The sequence below is a fragment of the Pleurodeles waltl genome, chromosome 10, assembly GCF_031143425.1.
Source record: "Pleurodeles waltl isolate 20211129_DDA chromosome 10, aPleWal1.hap1.20221129, whole genome shotgun sequence".
NCBI classification, from domain to species: Eukaryota; Metazoa; Chordata; class Amphibia; order Caudata; family Salamandridae; genus Pleurodeles; species Pleurodeles waltl.
Window position 1 is genome coordinate 832526870 of NC_090449.1, and position 27937 is coordinate 832554806.

The following is a 27937-nucleotide window of genomic DNA, read 5'->3' on the forward strand; positions in this document are numbered from 1 at the left end:
CTTTGCAAAAACCAGGTCTGTTTTCTTTGGGAAAATGTGCTGTGTCCACGTCGTGTTTTGGGGCATTTCCTGTTGCGGGCGCTAGGCCTACCCACACAAGTGAGGTACCATTTTTATCAGGAGACTTGTGGGACCGCTGGCTGGAAAGAAATTTGTGGCTCCTCTCAGATTCCAGTACATTCTGTCACTGAAATGTGAGGGAAACTTGTTTTTTGGCCACATTTTTAGGTTTGCAAAGGATTCTGGGTAACAGAACCTGGTGAGAACCCCACAAGTCACCCCATCTTGGATTCCCCTTGGTGTCTAGTTTTCAAAAATGCTGAGATAGAGGCCAAAATCTACAGCTAAGCACTTTGCAAAAAACACGTCATATTTTAATGTAAAAATGTGTTGTGTCCATGTTGCGTTTCCTGTCGCGAGCATTAGGCCTACCCACGCAAGTGAGGTACCATTTTTATCGGGAGACTTGGGGGAACACAAAACAGCAAAACAGGTGTTGTTGCCCCTTACCTTTCTCTACATTTTTTCCTTCCAAATGTAAGACAGTGTAAAAAAGACGTCTATTTGAGTAATGCCCTGTAATTCAGATGCTAGTATGGGCACCCCGGAATTCAGAGATGTGCAAATAACCACTGCTTCTCAACACCTTATCTTGTGCCCATTTTGAAAATACAAAGGTTTTCTTGATACCTATTTTTCAATCTTTATATTTCAGCAAATGAATTGCCATATACCCGGTATAGAATGAAAACACACTGCAAGGTGCAGCTCATTTATTGGCTCTGGGTACCTAGGTTCCTGATGAACATACAAGCCCTATATATCCCCGCAACCAGAAGAGTCCAGCAGACGTAACGGTATATTGCTTTCAAAAGTGGAGAAAGATTTCTCTTTTTTTCACCTCAATTTCAATATTTTTTTATTTCGGCTGTTATTTTCTGTAGGAAACCCTTGTAAGATCTACACAAATTACCTTTGCTGACTTCAGAATTTTGTCTACTTTTCAGAAATGTTTAGCTTTCTGGTATCCAGCATTGGTTTCAGACCCATTTCTGTCACTAACTGGAAGGAGGCTGAAAGCACAAAAAATAGTAAAAATGGGGTATGTCCCAGTAAAATGCCAAAATTGGGTTGAAAAATTGGGTTTTGTGATTCAAGTCTGCCTGTTCCTGGAAGCTGGTGATTTTAGCACTGCAAACCCTTTGTTGATGCCATTTTCAGGGAAATAAATACAAGCCTTCTTATGCAGCCCTTTTTCCCCATTTTTTTGAAAAAAACGAAATTTTCACTGTATTTTGGCTAAGTTCTTAATCTCCTTCAGGGGAACCCACAAAGTCTGGGTACCTTTAGAATCCCTAGGATGTTGGAAAGAAGGACGCAAATTGGCATTGGTAGCTTATTTGGACAAAACGTTATGAGGGCCTAAGCGCAAACTGCCCCAAACAGCCCAAAAAAGGCTTGGCACCTGAGGGGGGAAAGGCCTGGCAGCGAAGGGGTTAATACATTAATGATGAAAACACAAATTGAAATTTGAACCAGGGAATGCAAACAACACAAACTCCTGAAGGAATTGTTTTCTAAAACCTTTCAAATATAGATAACTGGTCGCATACATCCAATCAAAGGAAACAATAAAAAAAAAAAAACAGAATATTGTTAGACTTGGCCCTTTCTGCAGGGTCATCCCCAAACTCTTCCTTCACTCTCTTGTTTTCTGATCCTGTTTTTGTTAGCTTTTAGGACTATACACAATTTACCACTGCTAAAGTGCTTGTGTTCTCTCCTTAAAACACTGTAGAATTGGAAATTGCCATATTTTATTTACTTGTAAGTCTCTAGTAAGTGGCACTACCTGTGCCTAGGGCTTGTAAATTAAATGCTACTAGTGGGCTTGGAGTACTGATTGTGCCACCCACTTCTGAAGCCCGTTAATCATGCCTCAGGCCTGCCGCTACAGCCTATATGCAGTTGTAAACTACCATTTCAACCTGACAAAATAAACCTTTTACCAGTCTCAAACCTTTATTTTGAGGTTTCCTCTGCACATCGCTTGGGGCTTACATCCTTCACTTGCTTTTAATTGGTTCCTGTGTTTGCCTCTTACTTTTCCTCAATTTCTATTGGCTGTAGCATATTTCCTGCATTTACCAATACTTGCTCCTCGTGTGTTTGCTCTTATCAGTGTGCCGAGGCCAAATTACTGTTTTCATCTGCTTTTGAGCAACTTTTTATTTATTTATTTTTTTAGGTTTTGTCTGCACAGGGCTTGTTTAGAAAACGATTAGTCTCGAACCAATTTTGCTGTGCAATTCAACCTTGCTGCTAAAGGGAAGGGATAAATTATGAAGACCTTTGCCCTGATTTATTTTACAAGCTGAGTTAGCATTCTAGTTGTGGCTCTAACCACAACGTAATTGCTGCAGTGACGTTTGCACATGACCCACAGATAGAGGTGTCAGGGATTGGAGGGTTTGAGTCTCCAGTCATGTTTTGCCATTCTTGTAGCCTCTTTCGGGTCATTCACAGCTTACATGTGCAGTGGCATTGATGGCAAGATTAGGGTCAGAAAACCAGTGCACTTTAAAGGGGAAACCTCTAGAAGCTTCTCCTACTTCAAAGACGGCATCTGGTATAAATGTAGGACTTTAGACACTAACTTTTCAGTACACTTCTGAACCTGTGGAGATTCTGCTAGGAAGATGGTCTGCTGCGCTGCTGTAAGGACGGCAACTCTACTAGACTGCTGCCTTTCTGGACTACTCTTCTGCTGTACTACTCCCGTGCTGGACTGCTGCCTTGCTGGATTGTTGCCTTGCTGCCCACTACCTGAGTCAGAGGGATTGGACCCGCACCTGAACCCAGGAGTCCCACAGTGACTCCAAGGGCTAGCCTGCTGGTCCTCCTGTGCAGCGCCACTCGGACATAACAGACTTCCAACCACCTGAACCAGCATCCAGAGCCTGGTGGAGCAAACCCCCAACTGGTGCCATTTGGTCCCGAACCCCTGCTGTGGCCTCAGAGAGGCTGAATTGAAGCTTGTGGGCTCTTTGCGTCCATGATCAGGCTGGTTGGCACCAAAACCTTGTCACTCACATAGTCCGCCAACATGAAGTTCTGTCAACCCTATTCTTCGCGATACAGCATAGATCACTCACAGAAAGTGTCACCACAAAGCTCTGGCCACCAGCTTGCGACAACAGGATCTTCGCGCTACAGTGACAACAATCTGTGATGCTTCTCTGCTCCTCATGACTCCCTCCACCACAAACAGATCTCTTTGCGCTGGACTAATAGGTAAGTTTTCAGCAGGACTAACCTGGTCCCTGTATCGAAACTGAGCTTTATCGCAGTCAGCCTCAACTTGTGACATTCTCCCGGTCTTGGGCGACCTAATAGCCATGAGTAGTACTTTGAGCTTTTTGGTGCTATTTTCACTTAAATCTTTAGAGCTGCATATCTCTGGTTCGAATGATTGCTCTTTAGTAGTTTTGGCCTTAATATATTTAATAAAATCGACTGTTTTTTTCTAGTCTGTGTGGGATCAGTTTTGTGGTGTGATTACCTTTCAATACTGGTTGAAGTGACGCGAAAATACTTTATATGTTGCCACTAAGTTAAGCATGACTGCTCTGTGCCAAGCAATGAGGAGACTGAGCATAGGTTAATTTGAGGTTTGCTTGCGACTTCATCCTGACAAGGATTGTGGTATATGCTTGAGTATGGTTTTACCCCCTATTAGAAATTGAGTCTCTAGTTGGCAGTTATACACCTTTGTCCAAGAAGGGAGCACAATCCTAGTCAGGGTAAGTCCCACACAATCCAAATTATCCTGTTCCCACCCTCTGGTAGCTTGGCACTGAGCAGTCAGGTTTAACTTAGAAGGCAATGTGTAAAGTATTTGTGCAACACATCATACAGTAACAGTGAAAAACCACAAACAGACCACAGAGGATTAGAAAAATAGATAATATTTATCTGAATAAAATAAGGTCAGAACAGATCACACCCAGGCCAATGAGTGTCCTTTTGCGAGGACTCCCATTGATGTTAGTTTAATCCATTCCTGTAGCAAGCACTAGGCCCAGCCACACAAGTAGGGCAGAGTTTTTATTGGAGCAGGTGGAAAAACTCTGGTTGGTAGGAATTATGTGGATTCTCTCTGATTCTTGAAGAATACATCAAAGAAATACAAGGAAGTGTGAATTTCAATCAAATTGTGAGATTTGCAGGGCACTGTGGGTAAGAAATGTTTATGGTATCCACGAGAGGCACAACAAACTGTACCACCAGGTGTCTAGTTTCCAGAACTGCCTGTTTTTGGTAGGTTTTCTTGTGTGGCTACTGAACACAGGCCCAAAAACTGAAGCTACCCCTTTCCTTGATGGCATTGCGTCTTGAAACCTGCACTTTTGCAGCACTAAACCCACCCACACAGGTGAGGTACCATTTTTGTAAGGAGATATGTGGGAACTCTTGGTGGCAGGAAGTTTGAGGCTCCCTGCAGATTCCAGTACTTTGAGGGATCCACAGGAGCCACCCTGGAGTCCCACTGGTGTACAATTTACAAAAATATCTAGAGTTGGTGTATTTTCCCTAGAGACAATGTACATTGTGACAGAGAAAGACAGACAAGACAAATATTGCTGCACAACCATCTACTCCTCAAGTACACACACATACAAGTTGGATTTGGCACAAGGGTGAGTGAAAAGTTCAAAATGTAAATTTTATTAACAAAAGGTTTCACAAAAATGAAATTCAGTGTTAATAATTTAAAGTTCAGAATTGCAGAACCAATGAATCACAGCCTGTGAACTGTAAAGCAATGATAAGGGACTAACTGCTTCACACACCTTTCATGCATGACACAAACAAAACCGTTCACACCACCGGCCATGAGCCCAGCACATTACAACACTCACATCAACAAACAGCACCATTCAAGGGCCCATCACTTTCCTATGCTCACAGGACTGCCACAGCAATCACACCTCCTGGCAGCTGAAGGAGTGTGTGGACTGGTGTTTGGCTGTCAATGTGTGTGTAGTGACCAGCAGTAAGTCACTTCACATACACCGCCCGCCAAATGCTAGCTCACACACCGCCAGCCAAGCGCCAGTCCACGCGTACTGCCAGCCAAGCGTCAGTCCGCACACACCACCAGCCAAGTGTCAGTCGACACACACAGCCATCGAAGCACCAACCACACACACTGCCAGCAAAGCACCAGTCCACACACACCACTAGCCAACACCCAAGCACCAGTCCACACACACAGCCATCACATTTGTTTTAACAAAAAAGAAAACACAAAACAATTTGAAGGAGATGAAAACCCAACTACCATTACAAACAACAGGGCTAACTAAATACATCAAACTACAGCCCGCCATGAAACTGAACAAAAAATAAATAAAAAAATACAGAGCAGTCAGTTAACTTCTACTCTCACGGCTGCTCCCAATGCTTGAGTTGTGTGTGGTATGATATAAAACATGTGGGCACACACAGCCCAGTATTAGAAGGACACTCTGGAAAGTACATACAACTCACCTTTTGCACGCTTCTTCAGACAACAACTCCACATCTGTTAAAGCGTACATTTATTTTCAGTGTGGGAGGAATGTATTCAAGAAAGTGGCACTCTTTCAATCTAGCCACATCCTCCACCATTCCAACTCTAGGAACACTTGCCTGCCCCACTACATTAAGGCTGCCTAATTACAGACTGCTGAAGCTGAACAAAAGTAATCTTCAAATCTGGAGAACAACCCTTGAAAACAACAAAAGCACTAAACATTGCCAAATGAAACAATTGGACAGTCAACTTCTCATACCAAATGTATGACTTTAGAACAGCACTTTAAAGCTCCTACCTCTGATCTACTCTATCTACACCACCTATGTGCTTACTGTAGTCTAAGATGTACACAGGTTTGCACACTTCAGCAACCCAACCCCATACAGTCCCAGGTGAAGTACTTTCATCATGAATGGTTGTCAGCATGTGGACATCTCTCCTGTCTGAAATCTTCACAGCTAGAAGTTCACCACTATGCATGTCACTTCACTATCCCCTCTGAAGATTTTAACATACAAGCTCTTTAGGGTAGCCTTTACTGTCAGAGTGGATTGTGCCACATGCAACAATGTACACTTTGAACAATTCTTTGAACAATTGTACACCAATGTAGAAGTTATCTATGTCTAAATGATGATCTTTGTTAAAAAGTCCTCTACCAAGTTCCCACTCAATTTTCTCACTGACTCCAAAAGTGGATTGACAATCCCGGGGGTCAACAGAAGAATACCTACTGTTAGCGCTTCGGTCCTTAATAAGTAAATTTACAAGGGGACGCGTATAGGGCAATGAACCTTTTGACTCGTTTAGGATGTTCTTACCATAATTCCAGAACATACACAATAATCAATAATTATTAGACAAATCAATAATCAATGGAGTCAGTAATTATAACACAACATGACCCTCCAGCCATGAATAACCACACCTTTAGTAAGGTTTAGTAAGATTATTTCCCTTATATTAACAATGCTAAAGTCATGTAGATTAATCTCAAAATCATATGAAACACATATAAGAACAATACTGGTTGCCCGAAACAATGAAAGAAATGCAATATAATCAAAGCCTGAATCACAACACATTCTAAGACAATGTCGCAGATCAATAGCAAAGTCAGCTGCAATAGCGATATAAATTGCACAGAATTCAGCAAGATAGTTCATCAACCATTTCTCCCTGTAATTTGTCTGTCACCATATGAATAGCCTCAACTAACCCAGATTAGCATAAGCATGTTGGGCTTCATGCAAAACAATTTAGAACACCAATTTAGGAAAACATCTAGTTAAGAAAACTATCAAGACAGCGCAGTTGGTACCTAGAAAGAAAAAGCATAAAATGCAATTCAGTCACATTGTCATTTCTTCATCTTCAGGTCATCAATCGATCAGCAAAACATCAGGCTTTCAGTCAGAGAGTATGAGCCCAATATCAGAATCTCGAGTCTCTTCTTTTCTCAATATCTCATCACAAATCGGAATAAGGTCTGCCTAAAATCTGAATAACTCTCCTCTGTCGCATTGTTATATCAAAGTGACCTAAACTATCCCCTAATTCCCTATTGGTCAATTAATCGTACATTTATGCACTATCCAATAATATTTCTATACCAAATCTATGAATTCTTATATTCCGCTCTTCACATGAAGTTGATTGGTCCACTTTACGATGTCCTCATCATCCGGATCGTCAGGTAACAAATTTGTTGCATCTTCGTCTCCAGTCAGTGTCATCATTGTTTGCATTCTGGGAAAGTACATCTCACACACATTATACACAGTTTGTTACAGTTCTAGGAACATCATCTCCTGGTAATTGGTTCTCATGAAGCTTCTGCTAAGCACTTTTAACAAAACAATGAACATTTCACAGTTTAATTCACTCAATCAGCATTTTTAATAACCGCTAAGAAATACAGCTTCTGCATGAAGCCTGGCAAACCTAGGCCAAGACACTCTCAAAGTTATGCCTTAAGTTAATAGCTAGAACATACTTCATAACCCTTAATATGACATATTACTACATAAATCTAATTCATTTTCAACACGTCGTAAGTATTAACCATCAATTAGTACATTTCGTGAACACTGGGGGCCATTCTCCGAGGTCACATTTCCCAAACTTGTGCATTAATTTTCCTAAGGTATTCATTTTTTTACAAACTTCAATATTCAAAATACATAAACACTCTTTAATAATTTCTAATTATGACACCTGCTTAAGCAATCCCTCCTCTGATGACTAAATGTGTCATCACACCAATTACCACCCACACATTTTTTATAATTTTATTTCTTCAAAATGTTGTCTTCTTGAATTTTCAATATAATATTTTCCTTTTCTTCCCTCCTCTGATTATTTTTTAGACTTTTTCAATTTACTCCTTTAACATAATTTGCACAATCCCCATGTCCCTAATAAACAACCCACAATAATTAATATTCCCTGTATTATTTCCAATAGTACCCCATTCCAAATGCTACTAAGCCAATTTCCTACTGAAGCAAACCACTTGTCAACCGTTTCCCCAAACACTTGGTTCTGTTAATTCCTCAAAATCACTACTTGCATTAGTCAGATTAGTCAGTAAGTCTCTTATCTCTTTACTATTGTTAGGAATGTATGAGCAACAATCCCTAGAGTTAATCATTTTCCAGACTCCGCCATCCTTCTCTAAATAATGTTTAAAGCAAGACGATTTTGAAGGGTCATAGCTCTATCCGCGGCTAATTCAGTATCTATCAGGAGTATAGCCCCTGAAAAATTTGTCAGCATGTTATCCACAATAGTAGACAACTTTCAAATCTTGTTCGAATTCAGGATGACTCCCACTGAAGGAATCACCGCACCAACCACTATCGCAGAAGAGGACTCCCTCCTTTGTCCCTTATGATGTAATTCAGTCATTGTCGGAAACCTTTTCAAATCCTCAGTCTGGTAAATCTTTGGTAAGACTATCCTCAAATAACATGTCCCATACCATTCTCTTGGAAGGCGGTAATAAGTATTAAGTCCACAAATATAATACATCCCCGGAATCGCAGGGTTCTGCCCATTCAACATAAATGTCCATTTACTCGGAAACAAAAAGACATGCCTGCATTCACTCATACCTACAAATAAAGTGTCAGTGCATGACTTTGGCCTATATACACAAAGCTTCCCTACGTGTTGCGCATCTAAAGCTAATTTCCCTTGTGTTTTAATTGCAATATAAGCTTAATCATTCTTGTACGTCCTTTTCTCTAAGCCTTTTTCTAATTTCTCCTTCAGCGCCTTTCTCCTGTCGTCAGTATGATCTAAGAAGCTCATCTCTAAAGGTGTAAGCAAGCATGTCAGATTATTCTTGTGCGCATAAGCTGTACCAAATGTTAATGTAGGTTCAAAGAATCCTCTAACCAATACTATGTCATTATCCTTAGCTACTCTATTCAAATATCTAATGATAGGAACAAATGAAAACACAAGGTCATGATTAGAGTAGAAATACTAAATATACTCCTGGTTATAAAATCTTGTTAGTAACAGACTACAACTTATTCCGTAGGTTAGTGGCAGGCTATGATAGGTGACTCCGTCCTCGACAGATGAAGGAATCTGCGTACACACAAGACAATCCTTCACATCCATTGTCTCAACATACTCACTCAACAAGTGATAACAAACGTTAGAAGAAAGTTCTCCCTGTGCATTAGTATAATCATGCAAATACTTCTCATCTAGATGAAACCTCTCTAAAGCCGTTAGTGTAGTAGTCTCAACAGCAGAAGTATGGATGGCTCCTTTCGCATCCAGAACATACATTCCCGCAATCAATACTATAAACAATATCCCACACATAATTGCCAAACCAATGCTCATATATTTACAGCGCCTAGCATCTCTAACCTGCTTATCAAAATCAGCCATGATCTGTAAAGAATCAGAAAGCAGAAGTAACTTAGAAAACTTGCAGCAAAAATCAAAACTCAAAAATAGACAATTCTTCTTTCAGCAGTTCAATTTCACTTCCAGGAAACCCTTCTTCCTTGTCAAAATCAGTTAGCAGCTTCTCGAAACCAGGTTTCAAAAGTCAAATCAATGTCTTTTCCGGTTACCTTCAACAGCCTCTTTCTCAAAAATATTTTTCTCAGATTGTTTCAACAGTTCAGTTAATCAATCTTCTTCATGTCACCTCAAAATACTGACTTGGAACTTCCCTATCAAAACAAAAAGACAAACTCTTGTTGCCATTCGTTTGTAGTTGCATACGCCTATTCAGGACCTGCGGATCTTCGACTTGCTATTCTTTTTCTCTTCAACTTTCGATCACCATTCAACTCTCCTTCACTTAGTTCTTCTTTTCTCGTAGTATTTACTTCTTCCTCTGTCGTTGGTTCGACAACCACCCCTTTCCTTTTCTCCACTTGCCATTTTGGCCACTTATCTCCTTTCAATTAACCTTCTGTCAGTATTCTCTTCAGGATTGCACTTGAACCCTTTTCTTTCTCTGTGGTGTTTTCTCTTGATGGACCTGCAACCGGTTCAGGAGGAGTCAGATCACTCTGACTTCGATCCACCTCAACTCCTTCCCTTTCTGGGTCTGGCAATTGCTCTGTTTGTCTCTCACCTACTTCAGGGTGAGCCCCCTCTGTATTAGGCTCTCCTGCTGCTTCAGTTGAGATAGGTTCTCCAGCACCCTCCTGAAGGTCTCCACCCTCGTCTCTCACTGGAGTAACCGTCCTCAACGAGCTCAGATCCAGTCTCAGTTCCTCTTGGTTCTTTTTCTGGTGCTGTAATTTGTCTCACTGTTGTTGGTACTCCGAACAACGCTTCTTCATGATCCAGTGGACATGCTACTTTCTTCGTGTGACTCGTGTGAATTCAGTTTCCGGATCCAAGCACACTTCACAGCTGTCGTAGTTGTTAGGACCACTTGGTAAGTTCCTTTCCGACGAGGCTCCAAACATGTCTTTCTCACATGCTTTCGTACAACAACACAGTCTCCGGCTCTCAGGTTGTGCCCTGGGTCATGTATCGGTGACAGTGTGGTGGCCTCCACCTGCTGAGGCAAAGAGCGGACTACATCAGCCAGACCTTTGCAGTAATCCAACATCACATCATCTGTAATGTTGATAAGTGCATTTGCAGGTACTGCTGGAACCTCATTGCTCTCCCCAGAGAATCTCATTGGGTGCCAATCCGGTCTTCCTGTCAGGTGTATTCCTCATTGACATCAACACAAAAGGCAATGAATCAGGCCATTTCAAATTCGTAGCTGCACACATCTTTGCAATTCTTGACTTCAAAGTACCGTTCATCTGCTCCACTAGTCCTGATGCTTCTGGGCGGTAACTGCAATGCAACTTCAGCTCAATGTTTAATGCTGCACATAATAATTTAATCACTTTGTTGTTGAACTGACTTCCCCTATCAGATTCTAAAGAGATCGGAAATCCGAAACATGGTATCAGTTCCCTAAGCAGCAGTTTTACTACAGTGAGACTATCATTTCTCTGTGTGGGTTACTCAATCCAGTGACTAAATGCAAACAATCACCAGCACATATCGCAAACCTCCACACACAGGAATCTCAATAAAATCCAATTGCATTCTGCTGAATGGACCTCCTGCTCTTCCAATGTGGCTCAAATTAACCACTGTCCCTTTCCCCGCATTTAATTGCTGACAGATGACACAGTGATGACAAACTGCTTCAGCTGCTTGTCTAAACTTGGGGTTAAACCAATTAATTTTGAACAGACGAACCATGGCATCCCTCCCAATGTATGCCTGACCATGATAATACCTTGCCATCTGGGACAACAGGCTATTTGGCAAAACCAATTGACCCTCCTCAGAAACCCACAATTCATCTTATCTTTCAACACATTTCTTTTTACTCCATGAACGTTTCGCCTCCTTGTCAATGTTACTCTGCAAATATTTTAGCTCTTCCAAAGTATCAACTGCTTTTGATGCATAACTCGTACATGTTGTGTCTTCTCCAGGTAACAGTTCCCACTTATCCTTGAATGATATACAGTTCAATGCGCAAAACCTTGCGACTTGATCCGCATATCCATTCCCCAAGGACATGCAGTCCTGCGACTTTAGATGTGCACTGCATTTTACCATGGCAATTGCTTCAGGCAGTTGAATCGCATATAATAACTCCTTTATTCTCTCACCATTTCTCACTAGTGATCTAGTAAAGGTCTATTCTGAATACATATTGACTATCCGTATAGATAGTGACTCTCAATTGAGCAGGAACATGGCACGCTCTAGTAAGAGCGACCAATTCCACCACCTGACCAGACTACACTCCGCGAAGACAGGAAGCTTCTAAGGTATCTGTAATTGTGCACACAGCATATCCTGCTCTCAATGTCCTTGTGTTGTCTCTCAGACAAGAACCATCAACAAAAACAATTTGGTCATTTTCTTCCAATCTGGTATCTATAATGCCAGGTCTCGGTTTTGTGCACAACTCAGTTACTTCGAGACAATCATGTTCCACATTTTCCTCCTTTTCAATTTCAGTAGTATCACTTGGAAGTAAAGTTGCCAGGTTCAGCACTAGTCAAGAATTGGGTTTTCGTCCCTGTCAGTAAAATCTCAATCGAGTGAGGGACCATTACAGTCAGGGGCTATCCCCTCACCACACCTTCACACTGTGAAAGACTCTGACCAACTGCGGCAACTGCACGCAAACAGCCTGGCAAGGCTGCTGCAACTGAGTCCAAAGTAGCTGAAAAATATGTTACTGGGCAATGAGCACCTCCATGGACCTGCGTCAAGACAGACAATGAACATGCATCATGCTCATGACAAAACAATGTGAAAGGTTTCCTGTAGTCAGGCATTCCCAACTCTGGAGTCCTGCACAAACCCTCTCTCAACTCCGTGAACGCTCTCATTTCATCCTGATCTAGCACTATGGGATCAGTGACATCTTTATGAGTCAGCTTCTGCAATGGTTTTGAAATTTCTGAAAAATTCGGGATCCATTGGCGATAATTGCCCACCACTCCCAGGAACATCCTGACATCTCTCTGTATAGTCGGGGGACTTATCTGCAGTATCATTGTAATCCTCCCTCTGGATATTTTCCTCGGCCCTTTCTCAATCTGGTGACCCAAATACTTCACTACCTTCTGACAGTACTGCAATTTCAGTGGAGACACTTTGTGACCATACTTTCCCAAATTACTCAACAAGGCAATCAAGTCATATTTACACTCGTCCCTTGTCTTGGACGCAATCAATAAGTCATCAATGTACTGCACCAGAGTCGATTGGAAAGGCAATTCTAATTACTCCAAATTCTTTTTCAAGATCTGGTTAAACAAGGAAGGTGATGCCATGTACCCTTGAGGAAGTCTTCACAAGCAGTAGACTAGATGCAGGAATTTGAAACAAAAGAGAAATTGGCTATCCTCATAAAAAGGCACAGAAAAGAAGGCTTGTGACAAATCAACGACCGTGAATCACATGGTGTTGCGCTGCGGCGGTCCGCGGTGCGAGCCGAGCATTCGGCTCTGGACACGGCTACGGTTCCTGGCGGCCAGGCGTGCCGCGCCCCTTCTGTTCTTTACTTCATCGCACAAGGCTCCAAAGTGGGCATGGGGCCTCTTCGAGTCTTGGGCACGGCACGCCCTCAGTATTAACTGTGGGCAACTTACCTCATACCCCTCACTTACCTGGTGCAGCCTGTCCTTTTCTTCTTTTTCTTCTGTTCTCTCTTCTTTCTCCTCTTCCTCTTGTTTTTCTTTTCACATTTAGCAGCCATGTTCTTCTTTCTGCCAGCATGCCTTTCTTTTTCCCTGCACACCTTAGGACCCTTTTTAAAAATGGGGACTTTTCTCTATATGTTCCTATGTTTCCCAATCCAATATGGTGACTTTCTTCTTCCTGTTGGTCATTTCCTGTTTTAGGGTATATAAGGTGAGTGATTCTTGTTCTCATTGCGCTGCAACACTTCCTTTGGTGGTGATCTTCGCTCCTGTTATTTTATTCTCCAGTTTTTTACCTTGCTTGTTCCAGCTTTTCCCAGTATTGTTTTTTCCTGTTGGAAGACTCACCTTTTTGCTTCTTTTTTGTTCCAGGGAATTCCTGCTATAGAGGTTTTTCCCTTTGGGGTTTTTTCCTCTGGGACTCCTTCTGGAGGGCACGGGCGGCTTTTTGGCGTTCCTTCGTCGGCAGCACTGTGGCTACCAGAAAGGGCCGACCTTACCTTGGTCAAAGCAGAACCTACAAGAATCAAGACCCCCCTGCAGTTCCAGTGGGCCAAAGACATAAACAACGAGTAGCCCGTGACAGATTGCAGCGCCAAACGAACCAGACTTCGTCAAGCAGAATGGAAAATACCTCAATGGCTGCTGCAGAACCCAACCAGTCACTACTCTTAACCATTCTACAGCAAGCCCAGGAGCTGCAACAATTACGAAATGAAAATGCAGCTGTACGACAAGCCCTGCTATCCTGAACCACAGATGTTCCCACTGTCTCTGCTACCACGCCACATTTCTCAGGAGATCCAAATAAGCTACGAGAATTCCTCGATGCTCTGACGGTCTATTTTGCCTTTCGACCAACACAATATGCGCAAGATAAAACAAAAGTGGGTCACCTCATCAGTGCCTTGTCTGCTCCTTCCTTGGCCTGGGCGAATCCGTAGGTAGCCTCCAATTAACTTATTCAGCTTTTGTCACTGCATTTAAACAAATGTTTGAACTCCCGGGAGTAGAGGCGTCAGCAGAGGAAGCTTTATGTGACATTCAGCAAGGTACCCAAGATGTTCTCCAATATATAACACGCTTTACACAACTGGCAGCAGAGACGACATGGGTAGAACGTACTCTGGTGACTCTTTTTCGTAGAGGTCTACGAGACTAAATAAAAGACGAACTAGTACTTTCCGCTAGAGTGGAAGATTTACGAGGCTTGATGGATTTAGTGCTCTCCATAGAGTATTGTCTACAACAACGCCGTCTAGAAAAGAGAAAGAATCGTGGACCTTCTCATGCAGGAAACCCACGTACAATCAAAACTATATTTGAATTCACAGGAATTAAAAAAACATACTCACAAAATCCCTAACAGTTAGGTACTAAGGGCCAGATGTATCAAAGCTTTTTGCATTTGCAAACGGTGCGAATGCAAAAAGCCCTTTCAGAATGTATCAAAGGCATTCTGAATGCAATTTTAAGGATTCGCTAAAATAGTGATTCCTTAAAATTGCGACCCTGTTTAGAGAGTCGCAAATTGCGACTCTCTAAATAAGAAATCGCATATAAGGAATCCTTATTTGCGATTTCTAAAGCACATGTATGAAGCAATTCCTTAATGCGAATTGGGCATTAAGGAATCGCTATTACCACCAAGTTGAACTTGGTGGTAACCATGTGCAAATTTTAAAAATGCATTTAAAATGCATTTTTTAAAATGTACATGTAAAGCACACATGCCCTTTTGGCATGTGTGCACCTTACATGTTGTTAAAAAATGTTTTGGGGTGCAGCAGAAGGGGCCTTAGGCCCCCAGCACCCTGGACTTTGCATTTCCCAAAATTGCGAATTCCAGTCAGGAATTTGCAATTTGAGACATGCAAAATATTCACAAATATGGGCTGACAGGCCCATAGATGTGAATGGGGGTCGGTATCGCAATTTGCAATTCGGTAATAGCATTTGCGATTTTTAAGAAATCGCTATTACCGAATCGCAAATATGATACATTGCATTTTGCGAATCAGAAATAGCGATTTCTTAAAAATCGCTATTTCCGATTCGCAAAAGGCTTTTTTTCATACATCTGGCCCTAACTCCCATCTGGGACCATCCCAACATCAATTAGGACTACAAGATGGCGATTTCTATGGGCCTCTAAATGTAATATGTGGGGAAGCCTTTCAAAATAATTGATTCCAACGCCTACCCGCAACTGGTAGATGTATATAAGTTGGCCTTCAGAGAGTCTTTTCAAACATATTTATAATTGATAGGTTGGCAAACATAAATGTGGGAATATTTGTCAACCAGGTGGCTTAGCAGAACTGTATAAGAAAGAACGGATTTATTAGGTGTATGAGATCTTGATCGAAGACTGAGTAATTAAATGAAATAGAGCAAAAATAGGTGTGTGTAGGAATTAAAGTGAGTGATGAAGAATTAATTCAAGGGTGTTACAAAATTAGTAGCCTAACATTGGGGGTGTGGACAATTACCAAACAATTAAAGGCCTCATTACGACCCTGGAGGTCTAATGATTGGCAGGGTCGCAGTGGCGTTTGGACCGCCGCCAATGAGGCAGTCCGAGCACCATATTACGACCACCAGATGAAGAATTCACATCGATCTGGCAGTGCTTCTCCGCCATGGCAGTGCTGCAAGCAGCGCTGCCCTGGGGATTACAACCCCCTTCTCCGACAGTGTTTTCATGGCGGTAGCACCACCATTAAAAGGCTGGCAGAGAATGAGTGCAGAGGATCCCTCCACTGCTCATGCACCTGGCATGGGCAGTGCAGGGGTCCCCGGGCGAGCCCTGTCGCAATTTGTAGACAGTGAACATTGCGACGGGTGCCGGTGCATGCTATATACTACACTCTATTACGAGCCGGAGACAATGCTGTAGGCCGTTTCCCGCTGGGCCAGCGGACAGAAACTGAGTTTCCGCCCCGCTTACCCACCGGGAAACTTGTAATGAGCACGGCAGGGAGGCCGCCACACCAGTAGCAACCTACCTGTCGGGACTTCAGCAGATGGGCTTTTCTGTCCGCCGAAGTCATAATAAGCCCCTAAATATTTATCTTTAATCGGGCTGCATTACACACTGATAAAGACCAATTGTTGGTTCCCAAAGGCTAGCTCATGCTGTCCACTTTGTAATGAAATAGGATCTTTGGAACATATGTTTATTGATTGTGGTTAGATGCTGATATTATGGTTGGATATTCAAGAGTTTTTATCAGATTTAGCTGATATGTACGTGGCGATCGAAAAAGAAAAAAGCTCCTATGAGGTTATCTGCTATTTTTAAATATGAAGACCATCCAATTGATAAAATTGTTTATTTAGGGTCTCAAGTACATAGAAAGGGATTATAATATAATTCAACAATATGCCTGTATTTAGTAACTGGAAGAAATTACATTATTAACTGGCGAGACGGGAAATCAGATTTTATAAGATAGCAGGAATATACACAAAGAGAGAAAGCATGGGGGCCATATCGGCAAGAAATCCTCAATTGGAAAGACTAGCTCAGAAGAACGTTGTGGCTAAGTAAGAAAAAACAGGATGCTAAGATATTTACACAACAATCCTTTTTAGCAGAATTAACGCGGAGTAATTTTTATCTTACATGTAAGTATTCTTTCTCTTTTTTCTGTTTTGATACGTTTAATTTATATTTAGGTGTGGTGGCGGTTTTCCACATATTTAGTTATAGCACTCCCTTGTCAGTATAAAAATAAAAAACAAAAAATAAATATTGCAGCATATGGTAGGATATGTTGTGATCTTAGACTATTGTGGACAACAGCTCAAAAAGTCATGTCCTTGGCTGAATATTCATTGTTAGCCTCCACAGCATTGAAAAGATAGATTGTAGTACTTCGAGTTATGTAGCCAACAAAGTTGTGCCAGCTGGTGGCTAGGTCAAGAACCACCATGGGTATTTTAAGGGGACACTGTATTGTAGTGTATTTGTATCTGATGATCAATGGTAGCTTGCAGGAAGCAGTCCATCCTGTGGAAGCTGGTTTAGAGAATAGAACTTGAAAGCTAGTCATGGGCAGGCACAACATATCTCAATGGTGATCATAGTCTAATTGTTTGAGCCTATAGGTGGCAGGGTCAGTATCATGAATCAGCACACAGAGAGAGTTAAAATGTATATCAGTATTGTCAAAAGCAAGGCACGGGGCCTTGGATTGGTGTAAATTGCAAGCAACTTGGAAGTGTGAAAGAAAATGAAATGCAGTGGATTACTAAAGTGGGTAGGCTTTTAATGTGCCTAGCACGCAGCACAACGGCAAACATTAAGCAGCAGAAAAGCAACTTCGAAGAGTTTATCAAGGGGACAAAATACTAAGGGGGTGTAAACAAGGAGGCAGCTTCAATCATCCAACTCACCCAGCACTAGGATGTTAAAGAGCAGTGTAGCACTGAGAAAAGGTAGATATAGGCGGATTTGCAGATGGCAAATAATTGAAATCTGGGCTTCATTGAGGTGGAGGAGCTGAAGGTCAAACTCCACTTTTAATGTGAAAAATAACCCCTGCATTTCTAGATATACAATATGTTGCCTGTATGTTAGGTGTAGAGAGAATGGGAAATGTGATAAATTATGCCCGTTTTTAGGAACTCAAGTTGGATTTAAGAGCAAATCCTGTGACACTCAAAGTGGGATGAGAGGAAGATTGTAGTATTATCGGTGTTGTGTAGAAGCCAAAGGAAGAGATGATGTGACAGCAGGAGGGGGTTAGTGAATGAAATAGATGAAGCTCAGGACAGAGCTGGGGGGAGCATATAGGAAATGGGTAGACTGAGGCTGGAATCAACACCATGATACCATTAATGAATGGTCTGCAATGAATACCCAGCAAGGATGTGGGATATATCATGTCACAGACTAATGAGATGAAACAGAATGATAATAGAGGAGAGGTAATGCTAGATGTGGAAATATGATGAAGAGTAAGATCTGAGTAAGTGCCTTCTTAATAGAGTAGTTGTAATCCACATTTAGGAGATAAAAGTGGATTTAGGCTGATGTTGAGGTATAATATAGTGGAGTCTGGAAAACAGAAGACACCTGAGAACTTTAAGGAAGATAGGAGTAATGACTGTAGTGAAAATTGAAAGAAGATATTGAGTCTGCCATGGATTCTTTGAGCAGGAGGAGATCAATGGCATATTGAGAACAAAATGCATGAGATCCAGTGGGCAAGTTGTAAATGAATACAGTGAATCATATCAGAATGCTGGGAGAGAATGCCAATGGTTTAATAATTTGTGTCAGAAGGTTTTGGCGGGGCACTGGTGATGTTTGTCATTAGTGGCGAGAGTGTGCAAGGCTATCTGAGTGTAATAGGAGGAACAAAGACCTCTGTGGGCACATTTCTGGAGAAGCAAAGGTACATAAGGTGTTGCTGGAAGAAGGCGGGTTCAACAGTATGTAGTGCCTAAGTGTATGCGTTGAGGGACTTATTGATAGGATAGGGTGCTTTTGTTCTTTATCTGCAAAAACTAACGCATGTAATACTCTTCAATGTGTGTATCTCTGGGATGATGCAAGAGTGTATGCTAGGGGTCTTGGTAAGAAGGTACTAAGAGAGAAGTAAACAAAGCATTATTAATAAAGAGTGAATTTAAATTTGTCAATAGATGTTCAGGTTTCCCGGGGCGATCCATAATGAGTTCAATAATTATAAAAAGAGGACTCAAATTACAGGACTAACAATTCAAACTTAATCACAAAGGAAGAAACACAGTCATCAGCACAACTTAATATGATGCTCTTGGTCTACTTCAGAACAAGGAAAGGCATCCAATTAAAATTATGTAACAGAACTTTGTGTTACATCAGACAAAAAGTGTCTGTCACTCAAGAGAACATTAACCTTTTAAATTACAAGATGGAGACATGCTGGCAATATATTAATGCACAGTGGACCGGTGGGCATCAAGGACATCAAGGCATCGAAACAGACAGACACACACAGAATTGTCTGTCAAACAAGGTCATCTAAAATTTGCAAAATATATAGATATGTCTTAAAAATACACTCCCTGTAGCACCGGACAAATATCAAAACATATATAAGAAATCCTACAATAGCAGTTCAAATGATCCAATTAACATAGGATCACTGCTACAGATTGTGCTTGGAGGAGCAATATGACAGTAAAACAGCAGCAGCAGGTATGACAAATTTACACTGAAACTAATTTATGGCAAGGTGATTTTGGTATCAGTCTCAAAGGCAAAATAAAGCTCCTACTAAGCTAGCAGATCACCTAAAATCCACACTTTAACAAGGACCTGCTGTTATGAAATCCTCAATTGTTGCACATAACATGCAGGAGGGGCAAGTCAAACACTGTAAGAACTGAAGACCTTCTGGTCATGTGAAATACTTCCCACCTCAAGCAGTTTAAGAACAAGCCAACAGATGATGAAAGAACATTTGTGGTATGGAACGCTTGAAGATGGAAGGAGGGGGACAATCAAAACAAGGACATGATGGAATTTTATGGATGTGTTTGAGTAGATAAGTGGCTGACTGCCTGCTTTGTGTGCTGGGATGTGCTTATGATCTTTAATATGCATGTCTTTCTGCTTTGTGCATTGTTTATGAAGTAGTTTAATTCCCAGAGTTGAGTTTCAGTTCTGATTGACTTTATTTTTTTAGTGGACCAGTGATGTGACTTTATTTTTCTATAAGAGAACTGGAGGCGGTATATGTGTAAGTCCTTATTTTGAGTGAATGGCCACAAGGCGCTGATAGTTCTGCGTTCAAGCTGAAGAATTTGTGGGATAAGGTTTTACTTTTTAGGTCCAAAGTTAAATCTGTCTAAGGTCTTGTATTAAAGTGGATGCCGCTGTGTTATGTTTACATGCTGTTATGTACACATGCATTGGCCTTTCGAGGTTAACTTGTGTACTCTTAGGCCACAATTTGTGGTTATTTGCATGAGGAGCCAGACCAACTTGTGCCCTTTGGAATGAGTCAGTTTATGTTCATTGATGTTTATGGGCCATTCATGCGATATGAAACATGTTTTAATGCCCCACTTGGTGTCAGTAGTGAACACAGATATTAGTGCATTAACCTGTATTCTTTTTCCACAGATACAGAATTTTCTAAAATGATTTGCAAATGATGACTTTATCATATCACAGTATGAATATCAGACTGAAATTGTATTCAGTAGCAGTCTATCTTTATGTAGCGCCTGCTATCGGTCAGTTAGGAGACAGCATACAGCTCATCTCCCCATAGTATAGACAAGGGGTGGGGAGAAGCCTTGGTATCGCAGTCCAACCTTTATCAGTATGGTAGATCCAATACCAGCTGTGGGAAAGAATTGTAAAGTCTTGTAGATAATCGTTCTTGATATTTTTGTTAAGCTGACACATGCTTCTTGATCACGTACACATTAGGTCAAGCACAGCAGTGCACAAGCGGTGCTTTTCTGACGTGTTGGTATGTATCTGGGCTTTTAACCATGCCCACAGCATGCCCATCACTATCACTCGTTCATGGGCTTCCCTTTCAAAACTCCTTTTTTTTCATTGGTAACTGCTTTACGTTTGTCCCTCCTTAAAGCGGTTTTGTTACCGCCTTGGTAATCGACCCTGTTACATGTTTCACTTTTGCCCATAACTGACTGCGAGCGAACTTCTTTTTCCTTGTGGCTCTCTCTTTGCACTCACGGCGGCGCTTTGAATCAGCTTGCTTATGTCAACTGTTTTACTTTTTATTCTTCTAGTTTGCATATGTGCTTATACAGTCTACGAGTAAAACCACTTTGAAGTGTGGGGCATCGTCATAGCGACAGGGGTGAGCAGCCAAGCGTGTAGGTATGTGTGCTGCTGGGTGTAATGAAGTGGGTGTCGAGACTGTGTCTCTTTTTGTGGGATTATTAAACTGTAGTTGGCAATTCTCTAGATAGAACTGACTTCTTCGAGGGGGCATGTATGCTTCAGCCATTTGTTCCGATTGCTAGGGAGGGGAGTGGGGGGTTAACTGACCTGCTTCTTTTTAAACAGATTTATACGTGAATCCTGTGGGTCTGTATGTTCGTTTTGTGAGCTGGGGCTGGCATCATTTCTTTCCTGCCTTACCTTCAATGCAGTGGTTCTGGTTTTCCTATTCCCATGTCTGTGCATCGGTTTTGGTGCGTGTTCCGATTGCTTCTACTGTCTCTGAGCAGGGCACACTCCGCCACCCCACAGCCTCTTCCTAGCTCAGCTTTCTGGCTGGTGAGCGGTGGGGTCGGGAGGAAGGTAGGCTACGCTGGCTCACTGAGTCCACCAATAAATACGCAGCTGAAACCATGTTCTGCCGCCAGAGCTCAAACGCACCCTTTACTTCTCTTGCAAATAAATCCCCAACGCACATTCATACACAATATTACCTATGATGAGAGCAAACTCAGCAGTTCCTTCCTCACTCAAATGGGTATGTCAGGGTTTCTGGGGTGCCTTCACAACTACCATACACCATCTGTGAATCCCTTCTCCCACTGGATTCTTCAAGCCCTCGCATGACGACTGAGCCTAAAGGCGGGATTTAGGGGACCAACACAGTAGCCCAGCGATCTGTTGTTAGTTCTTGTTCGGAGGAGGGGCTACAGACACCCATATGGCACAGCCACTGTGATGTTGCTGTATGTGGCACGCATACTGTTGTGTTGCCATATGAATGGCAGGCTACTGTCATCTCGCCACGTCCGAAAATAGGATACATTGCGGTCCTTAGGAAGAAGGTAAATGGAAGTACTTTAGTTGTAGGCAGGGTTACTGGAATTATGTGGCAGGAAAAGACCAAATTATGAGACAGAGTTGACCAATTTATGTGGCAAAAAAAGTCCAGTTATGAATTTAAAATACCAATAGCTCTAACTCGAGCAAATGCAAGACCTATTAAATTGCAAATGCTTGTTTTTTTGAGCAGTTACATCCCAAACCCGCTTTATTTAAACACGTATATTCTAAAGCAGAAGCAGCGACATCATGATTCTATATTTCAATCTTTAAAAATCTGCATTTCTGCAATGCTCTTGTGCAGGGCAAAGGGAAGTAAGTACAGTAACACCTGCTAACAATTTCATATTTTTATATTTCTTTTGGACATATCTAACCAGATATCCATTCGCATCAATATGCTTTCAATAACACGTTTGCATGTTCTGGTACTTACAGGCTTGAGCAGGTAAACGAGAGAGAACTCTTGCACAACAACGACTGGTAATGGAGTGATAGATACCGCATGAAAAAGAGTTTCCACTGAAGCCATGATTTGATCAAAGCGTCCTCCAAGTCCACCTAGAACTACGACGCTGTCAACCTAAAAAATAAAAAGTAAGTGACAAGAGTTTTACGATAAGTATAAAAACAATATATTCTAATTTACGTTGCTGTCAGTCTGTGCAAGACCAACAATTATAAGAAAGTGAAAAAACATGCAAGTGAATATGTATGAGGACATTCCAAAATGGTTTGAGGAGGCAACCAGCTAGTCTGGAGATGCAGCTGTTTAGGGCATTCAATAAATAGGTAAAGCTCTCTCACTTCTGTAACTTTTGTTGGCAAGAAAACAAGTGTACTTGCTTCAAGATTCCTTCTCTACGAGAATCTATGGATTCATAGAATGGCATTAGCACGTAATAAAACTACACATAAAAACACATGATATTAGATAAAATGCTATAGCTAGTACCGTACAGTACATGCAAGTGCATCACGAGCACCAACTCCCTCACCTTCTTAGATAAACATGAATATGTGTACCTACAAGGTTGTGCTATCACATAGTTCCGTTGCTTTTCCATGACATTTGTACTGAGTTTTCTCTGTAGTCTTCCATTGTTTTTCTGGCTCGGCTTCAAAAGGGGCTGTTGATCCCTGAAGTAGCTAATGGAAGTAGGTTATCGCAATATAAGGACCCACTTAAATAAACTGAGTGCTTTCTGTGTAATAAATACACCGTTCAACAAAAAAGCTCACCATCAAGTTCCATGTTCAGTAGGTGGATTACCAGATTAGAGCTCCTCATTACTGCCATTCATTAGGTATACTAAAGGTAAAGGCTAAATTTGAAAAATCTGGCAAATCTATCCCATATTGCCAGCTTAATCTTTTACTTTTGGGGAAGAGATTTTTTGAAAGACAATAGGGCCTGGTAGAAATCTTCCAAATGAAGAAATCAATGATGGGGCACTCGATGTCTTAAAGTAGCCTTAAGAATTTCTTTATGCTCGATTTAAACCTTTTGTTAGAAATTGGGTCTCTGGTTGGCAGAGGTATGCACCCTGTTCAAGTAGGGACCACAATCCTAGTCAAGGTAAGTCAGTTACACACCCTAAATTAACCTGTGCTCACCCTCTGGTAGCAGAGCAGACAGGCTTAACGTAAAAGGCAATGCACAAAGTATTTGTGCAACACTGGGAACAGTAAAGCAGTAAAAGTACCACACAAAAATAATTCACACCCTGTTAAAAAGAACGATCTTAATGTAATGAACAAAACAAGACCAAAACAACAAAAAGCCAATAAGTATAAATCGAGATATTAATTTTTAAAGATTAAACTGCAATATAGTGCTTGAAATCAATAGCGCTTAAAGGTTACTTAAGGTCATGCTGGACCAGGGTAAATCCAAAGTTCATGGTCGACCACGATGGAGGGCAGAACAGCCAGATGACCCACACAGGGCCCACTGAAAAAGTGCATTGGATGGAGGGTTGCGTCGACGGGGAGGAAGAGATACAAAGGCAATGTATCGGTTCTGATCTGCGTTATCAGGGAATGCGCCATCGTCGAGCCACGCCGTCATAGATGCTAGATCCCCGAGGTGCGGCACTGAGTGCTTTGTGGTGTAGGTGATGCGTTGTCGGCAATGCAAAAGGGAAGCACTGGGGCTGGTGGTGATGTGTCGCAGTCAGCCATGCAAATTCCTCGCAGCGGTAATGCATGGAGGGAGGATGCAGCGGTAATGCATGGAGGGAGGGTGCAGCAGTTCCGATCGGTGCAACACCATTGATATGTCAGTTTTTGTAATAACAGCTGCAAAGCCCACTTTCAAGGCCAAGGACTGGATTGGCACCTATTGGCAGGGCAGGAGTCACAGTTGGCAGAGTCCAGCAGCTGAAGAAGGATTGAAGGAACTCTTTGATGGTCATGAAACAGAAGGCAAGCCAGCAAGCCCTTGGAGTCTCTTAGTTCTGCTGATGAAGAGATGAAGGTCCAGGCCTTCTCACTCCTAGGAAAGGAGGACAACAGGCAGCAGGGCAGGCACAGCAAAGCAGGGGTCCCACAAACTCCAGCAGAGTTGCAGCAGAGTGGCAGTCCTTTCAGCAGAGCAGTCCTTGTTCCTGGAAGAGGACCCTGAGGGCCAGAAGTGTACTTATTTGGTAGGGTCAGAAGTCCACTTATTATATTCAGTGGTGTCTTTGAAGTGGGGGTGACTCCAAAGAGGTGTTTTGTAGTGCACACAGATCCTCCCTTCCCTGGCTCCAGACACAACACTGGGGGATAGGCAGTTCTTTGTGTGGGGACAGGCACAGCCCTATTCAGGTGCAAGTGTCAGCTCCTCCCTCCCATCTAGCTCAGGAAGGACCGTCAGCCTGGAGATGGGCTAGCAGGATTGAAATGGCACATCTCATCTTCCTTTGTGTGTGATTGTCTAAAGGGAATTCACAAAGCCCAGCTGTGATCCAATCGAGGCATGTATTAGGGGCAGACTGCATGTGCACAGGGCTTTGGAGCAGAAAAAAGCCAACTTTCTAAAAGTGGCTTTTTTAATTTCTAAAGTTGTAATCATAAATCAATCTTTACTATTAAATAGGATTTATTATTACAAGTCCATAGGTACCAAACAGGGCAGTCCCCTTCTCAATCAGAAATGACCCTCAATAAAGGCATTAAGCAACCCCAACTGTTATCCTATGAGAAAAGTAGGCCTCACAGTAGTGGAAAACGACTTTGGAAGTTTTTCACTACAAGCACATATAAAACAAAAAAACATATGTCCTGCTTTTTAGTTACATTGCACCCTGCCCTAGGGGCTACCTAAGGCCTACCTTAGGCAGGGATGTGGAATTCTTATGGCTCGACAACCAGGCCATACAGTTTAGAGTCAAGAGCAACAAGTTTTCATGTTTGGACATATTGTTTTGGGTAAAGGGCAACAAGTTTTCATGTTTATTTTGTCCTTGGGACAAGTAGGTCAAACCCCTGCAGCACAAAGCCTTTGGCTGCCAAGTTGCAGAGAAAGGAACTGTCTGCAGTTGAGGTAATATGTGTGTCCAAAAGTTAATGCTGTTCAAACTTGTATGTATGGTACATTAAAGAAAAGCCTTTATTATTAAGGTGAGCGTTGTATATGAACGTTGTAAAGTCACACTGCACTACTCAGTGGTTCCAGTTAAAAAAAAAAAAAAAGTGTACACATGTTTGAAAAGTTTAACAATATGAGGCTAAGTATAATGCTCCCATAATGCTCTCTGATTAGATGCAAATGTTTGCAGAAGCTTATAAGCAAGAGTGATGATTCTCTGCTTTCAAAATAAAATGTACAGGGAAAAAATGCAAGTAGGGAAAAAACGTTTCACTACTATGAAATTTTAGGTGCTATTTCTTTGAAGCGCCTGTTAGTAAAATGGGTCGATGCATGCTAGTATTTCCAAAAAATATTCCTAATGGAAAATCAGTGTAACCGTTTTCAACAAGATTATGGGAAGCATGAATATAAACAAGCCCTGGCAAAGTCAACTGATCCGACATTTGTTGTGAGTCTTTTGGTTTTGTCAATGCGTGTCTTGTTTTGACATGGCTTTTGTAACACTTAAATGTTGTGGTAGCTGCCAGGATCTCACCATTGTAACGAACACTGGCAAAAAGCTAAAAAGTTTTTTTGGTCTCAAAAAGCACACATTGCCACCAGTGGTGTAACAAAGGTCCCTGCAGCCCCGGCGGTGCAGGGGACATCTTCAAGGAACCCCCTCAGCACAGCACCTGTCCTAAGTGAGTCTGGAGGAGGGCCCCATCCATATTCTTTGCAGGAGGCCCCCTCCAGTTTTGTTACACCACTGTTTGCCACAGTATTTCCTGGCAGTGAACAAAACTACTTGTGTGCCAATATGCTCCTTGTGGGAGTGCAGAATTTGATCACTCACAGTAAAGCCAGCCGATAGATAAATAGAGAGAGAAATAGAAGTTTAATAAAAAACAAAATGTCTTGGTTAACACTAGACCTAATTAGGGACCCAATTCTTAAAGAAAGTCACAAAAGTGCACCCATGGTATATCGTCTTTGAATTAGTGGCCTTCTTGAATTCACAAGAGCTTACAGAAGTAGAACAGGAAATCGTAGTCTGAAAAAATATTTGCGAACTTTATATTAGCACAAGCAAATATACATGTATAGATTTGCTCATGCAAAAGTCTATTGAGCGTTTACAAGTTTACTTTCCCTCCAACTACTTTTTTCCCAACCCTGGAAGAACTTCTACATCTGCCATTTTCAGGAGTACATTTCCAATCTTTCTCAGTATGGGAAAAGATTAGAGAAGAGCTGGTGAAAACCCTTAAACTAGGCAAGTTAGTAGGTTTGCAGACTCAAAGGCATTCCAGCCCTGGAACTACTGCTTACTGCTTCTTCCAGCCCCCTAATGTAAATCTGCAGAAAGGTGGCAAAATAAGGAAATTGCTAGAGTAGGGATTGAAATTGCAAGTATTGAAGCCCTAATATAGTATTAGCCCTGGCATCATCAGAGAGGCTATTATCAGAGCTCTTACATAATAAGATTGCTGCCATAATTTGTCGCAGCACTACATGGCACCAAAGGAACAAGTAGATTTTTTTTTACAGGACAAGTTGATTTAGGAAGCAACCTGTCCCATGGACAAGTAAATATTTTATTAAATTCCACACCCCTGCTTAGGAGTGTCTTATGTATAACAAAAGGGGATTGCATGACTTAGCAAGGGGTATTAAATGCCAAATTAACGTGGCACAGAAACTGCCCATACAGGCTCTGCTGTGGCAGGCCTGAGACTCTGTTCTGCACTACAAGTGCCAGACTGCACAGCACACTACACAGATATAAATACCACAACATTACATATTTTCAAAAAAGCTATGGTCAAAGAGATTAAAATATTAGGAGATCATTTACACCTTATCTCTCTCAGCCAGCACAGTGGTGCTCCTAAGGTGCGCATAATATCTAGCATAAAGGACACAACAACATTGTGGCAATCTTGAACCACTAATTGTGTCAGCTGAACAGGATAAATCAGTATGACTATCAGACATAAAACATACTCAAAAGGCAAAAGCAGACGTTTGAACATTAAATTCCCGGTTTGTAAAATCTACAGCGTATACCATCCAGATTTAAGAAACCACCCAACAAGTGAATAAGAATGCCAGATGAGTAAATCTAACTGCAACTAAAACATGACATCTTCTCTGCATCAAGGTGAAATATCACACATGAGATTCAAGAAACTGTTGACCACTGTCTTAAAAGACAGGGTAAAGAAATTCAAGATAATCTGAAAAACAAAGACTCCGACCTTCTTGCACATTTTTGAATATCGTCCAGAAGTTTTATTTTGTGAAATATACTCTAT

General features: G+C 41.7%; 1 protein-coding gene across 2 annotated transcripts in view; it reads right to left on the reverse strand.

Moving 5' to 3' along the window:
• Nucleotides 1-27937, reverse strand: part of TPK1 (thiamin pyrophosphokinase 1) — a 1483703-nt gene that overhangs the window by 977519 nt on the left and 478247 nt on the right. For both annotated transcript variants that reach the window (XM_069211507.1, XM_069211506.1), the window contains exon 7: nt 22500-22646. In XM_069211507.1, coding sequence (XP_069067608.1) covers nt 22500-22646 — 147 coding nt within the window. The remainder of the gene's footprint in view (nt 1-22499; nt 22647-27937) is intronic.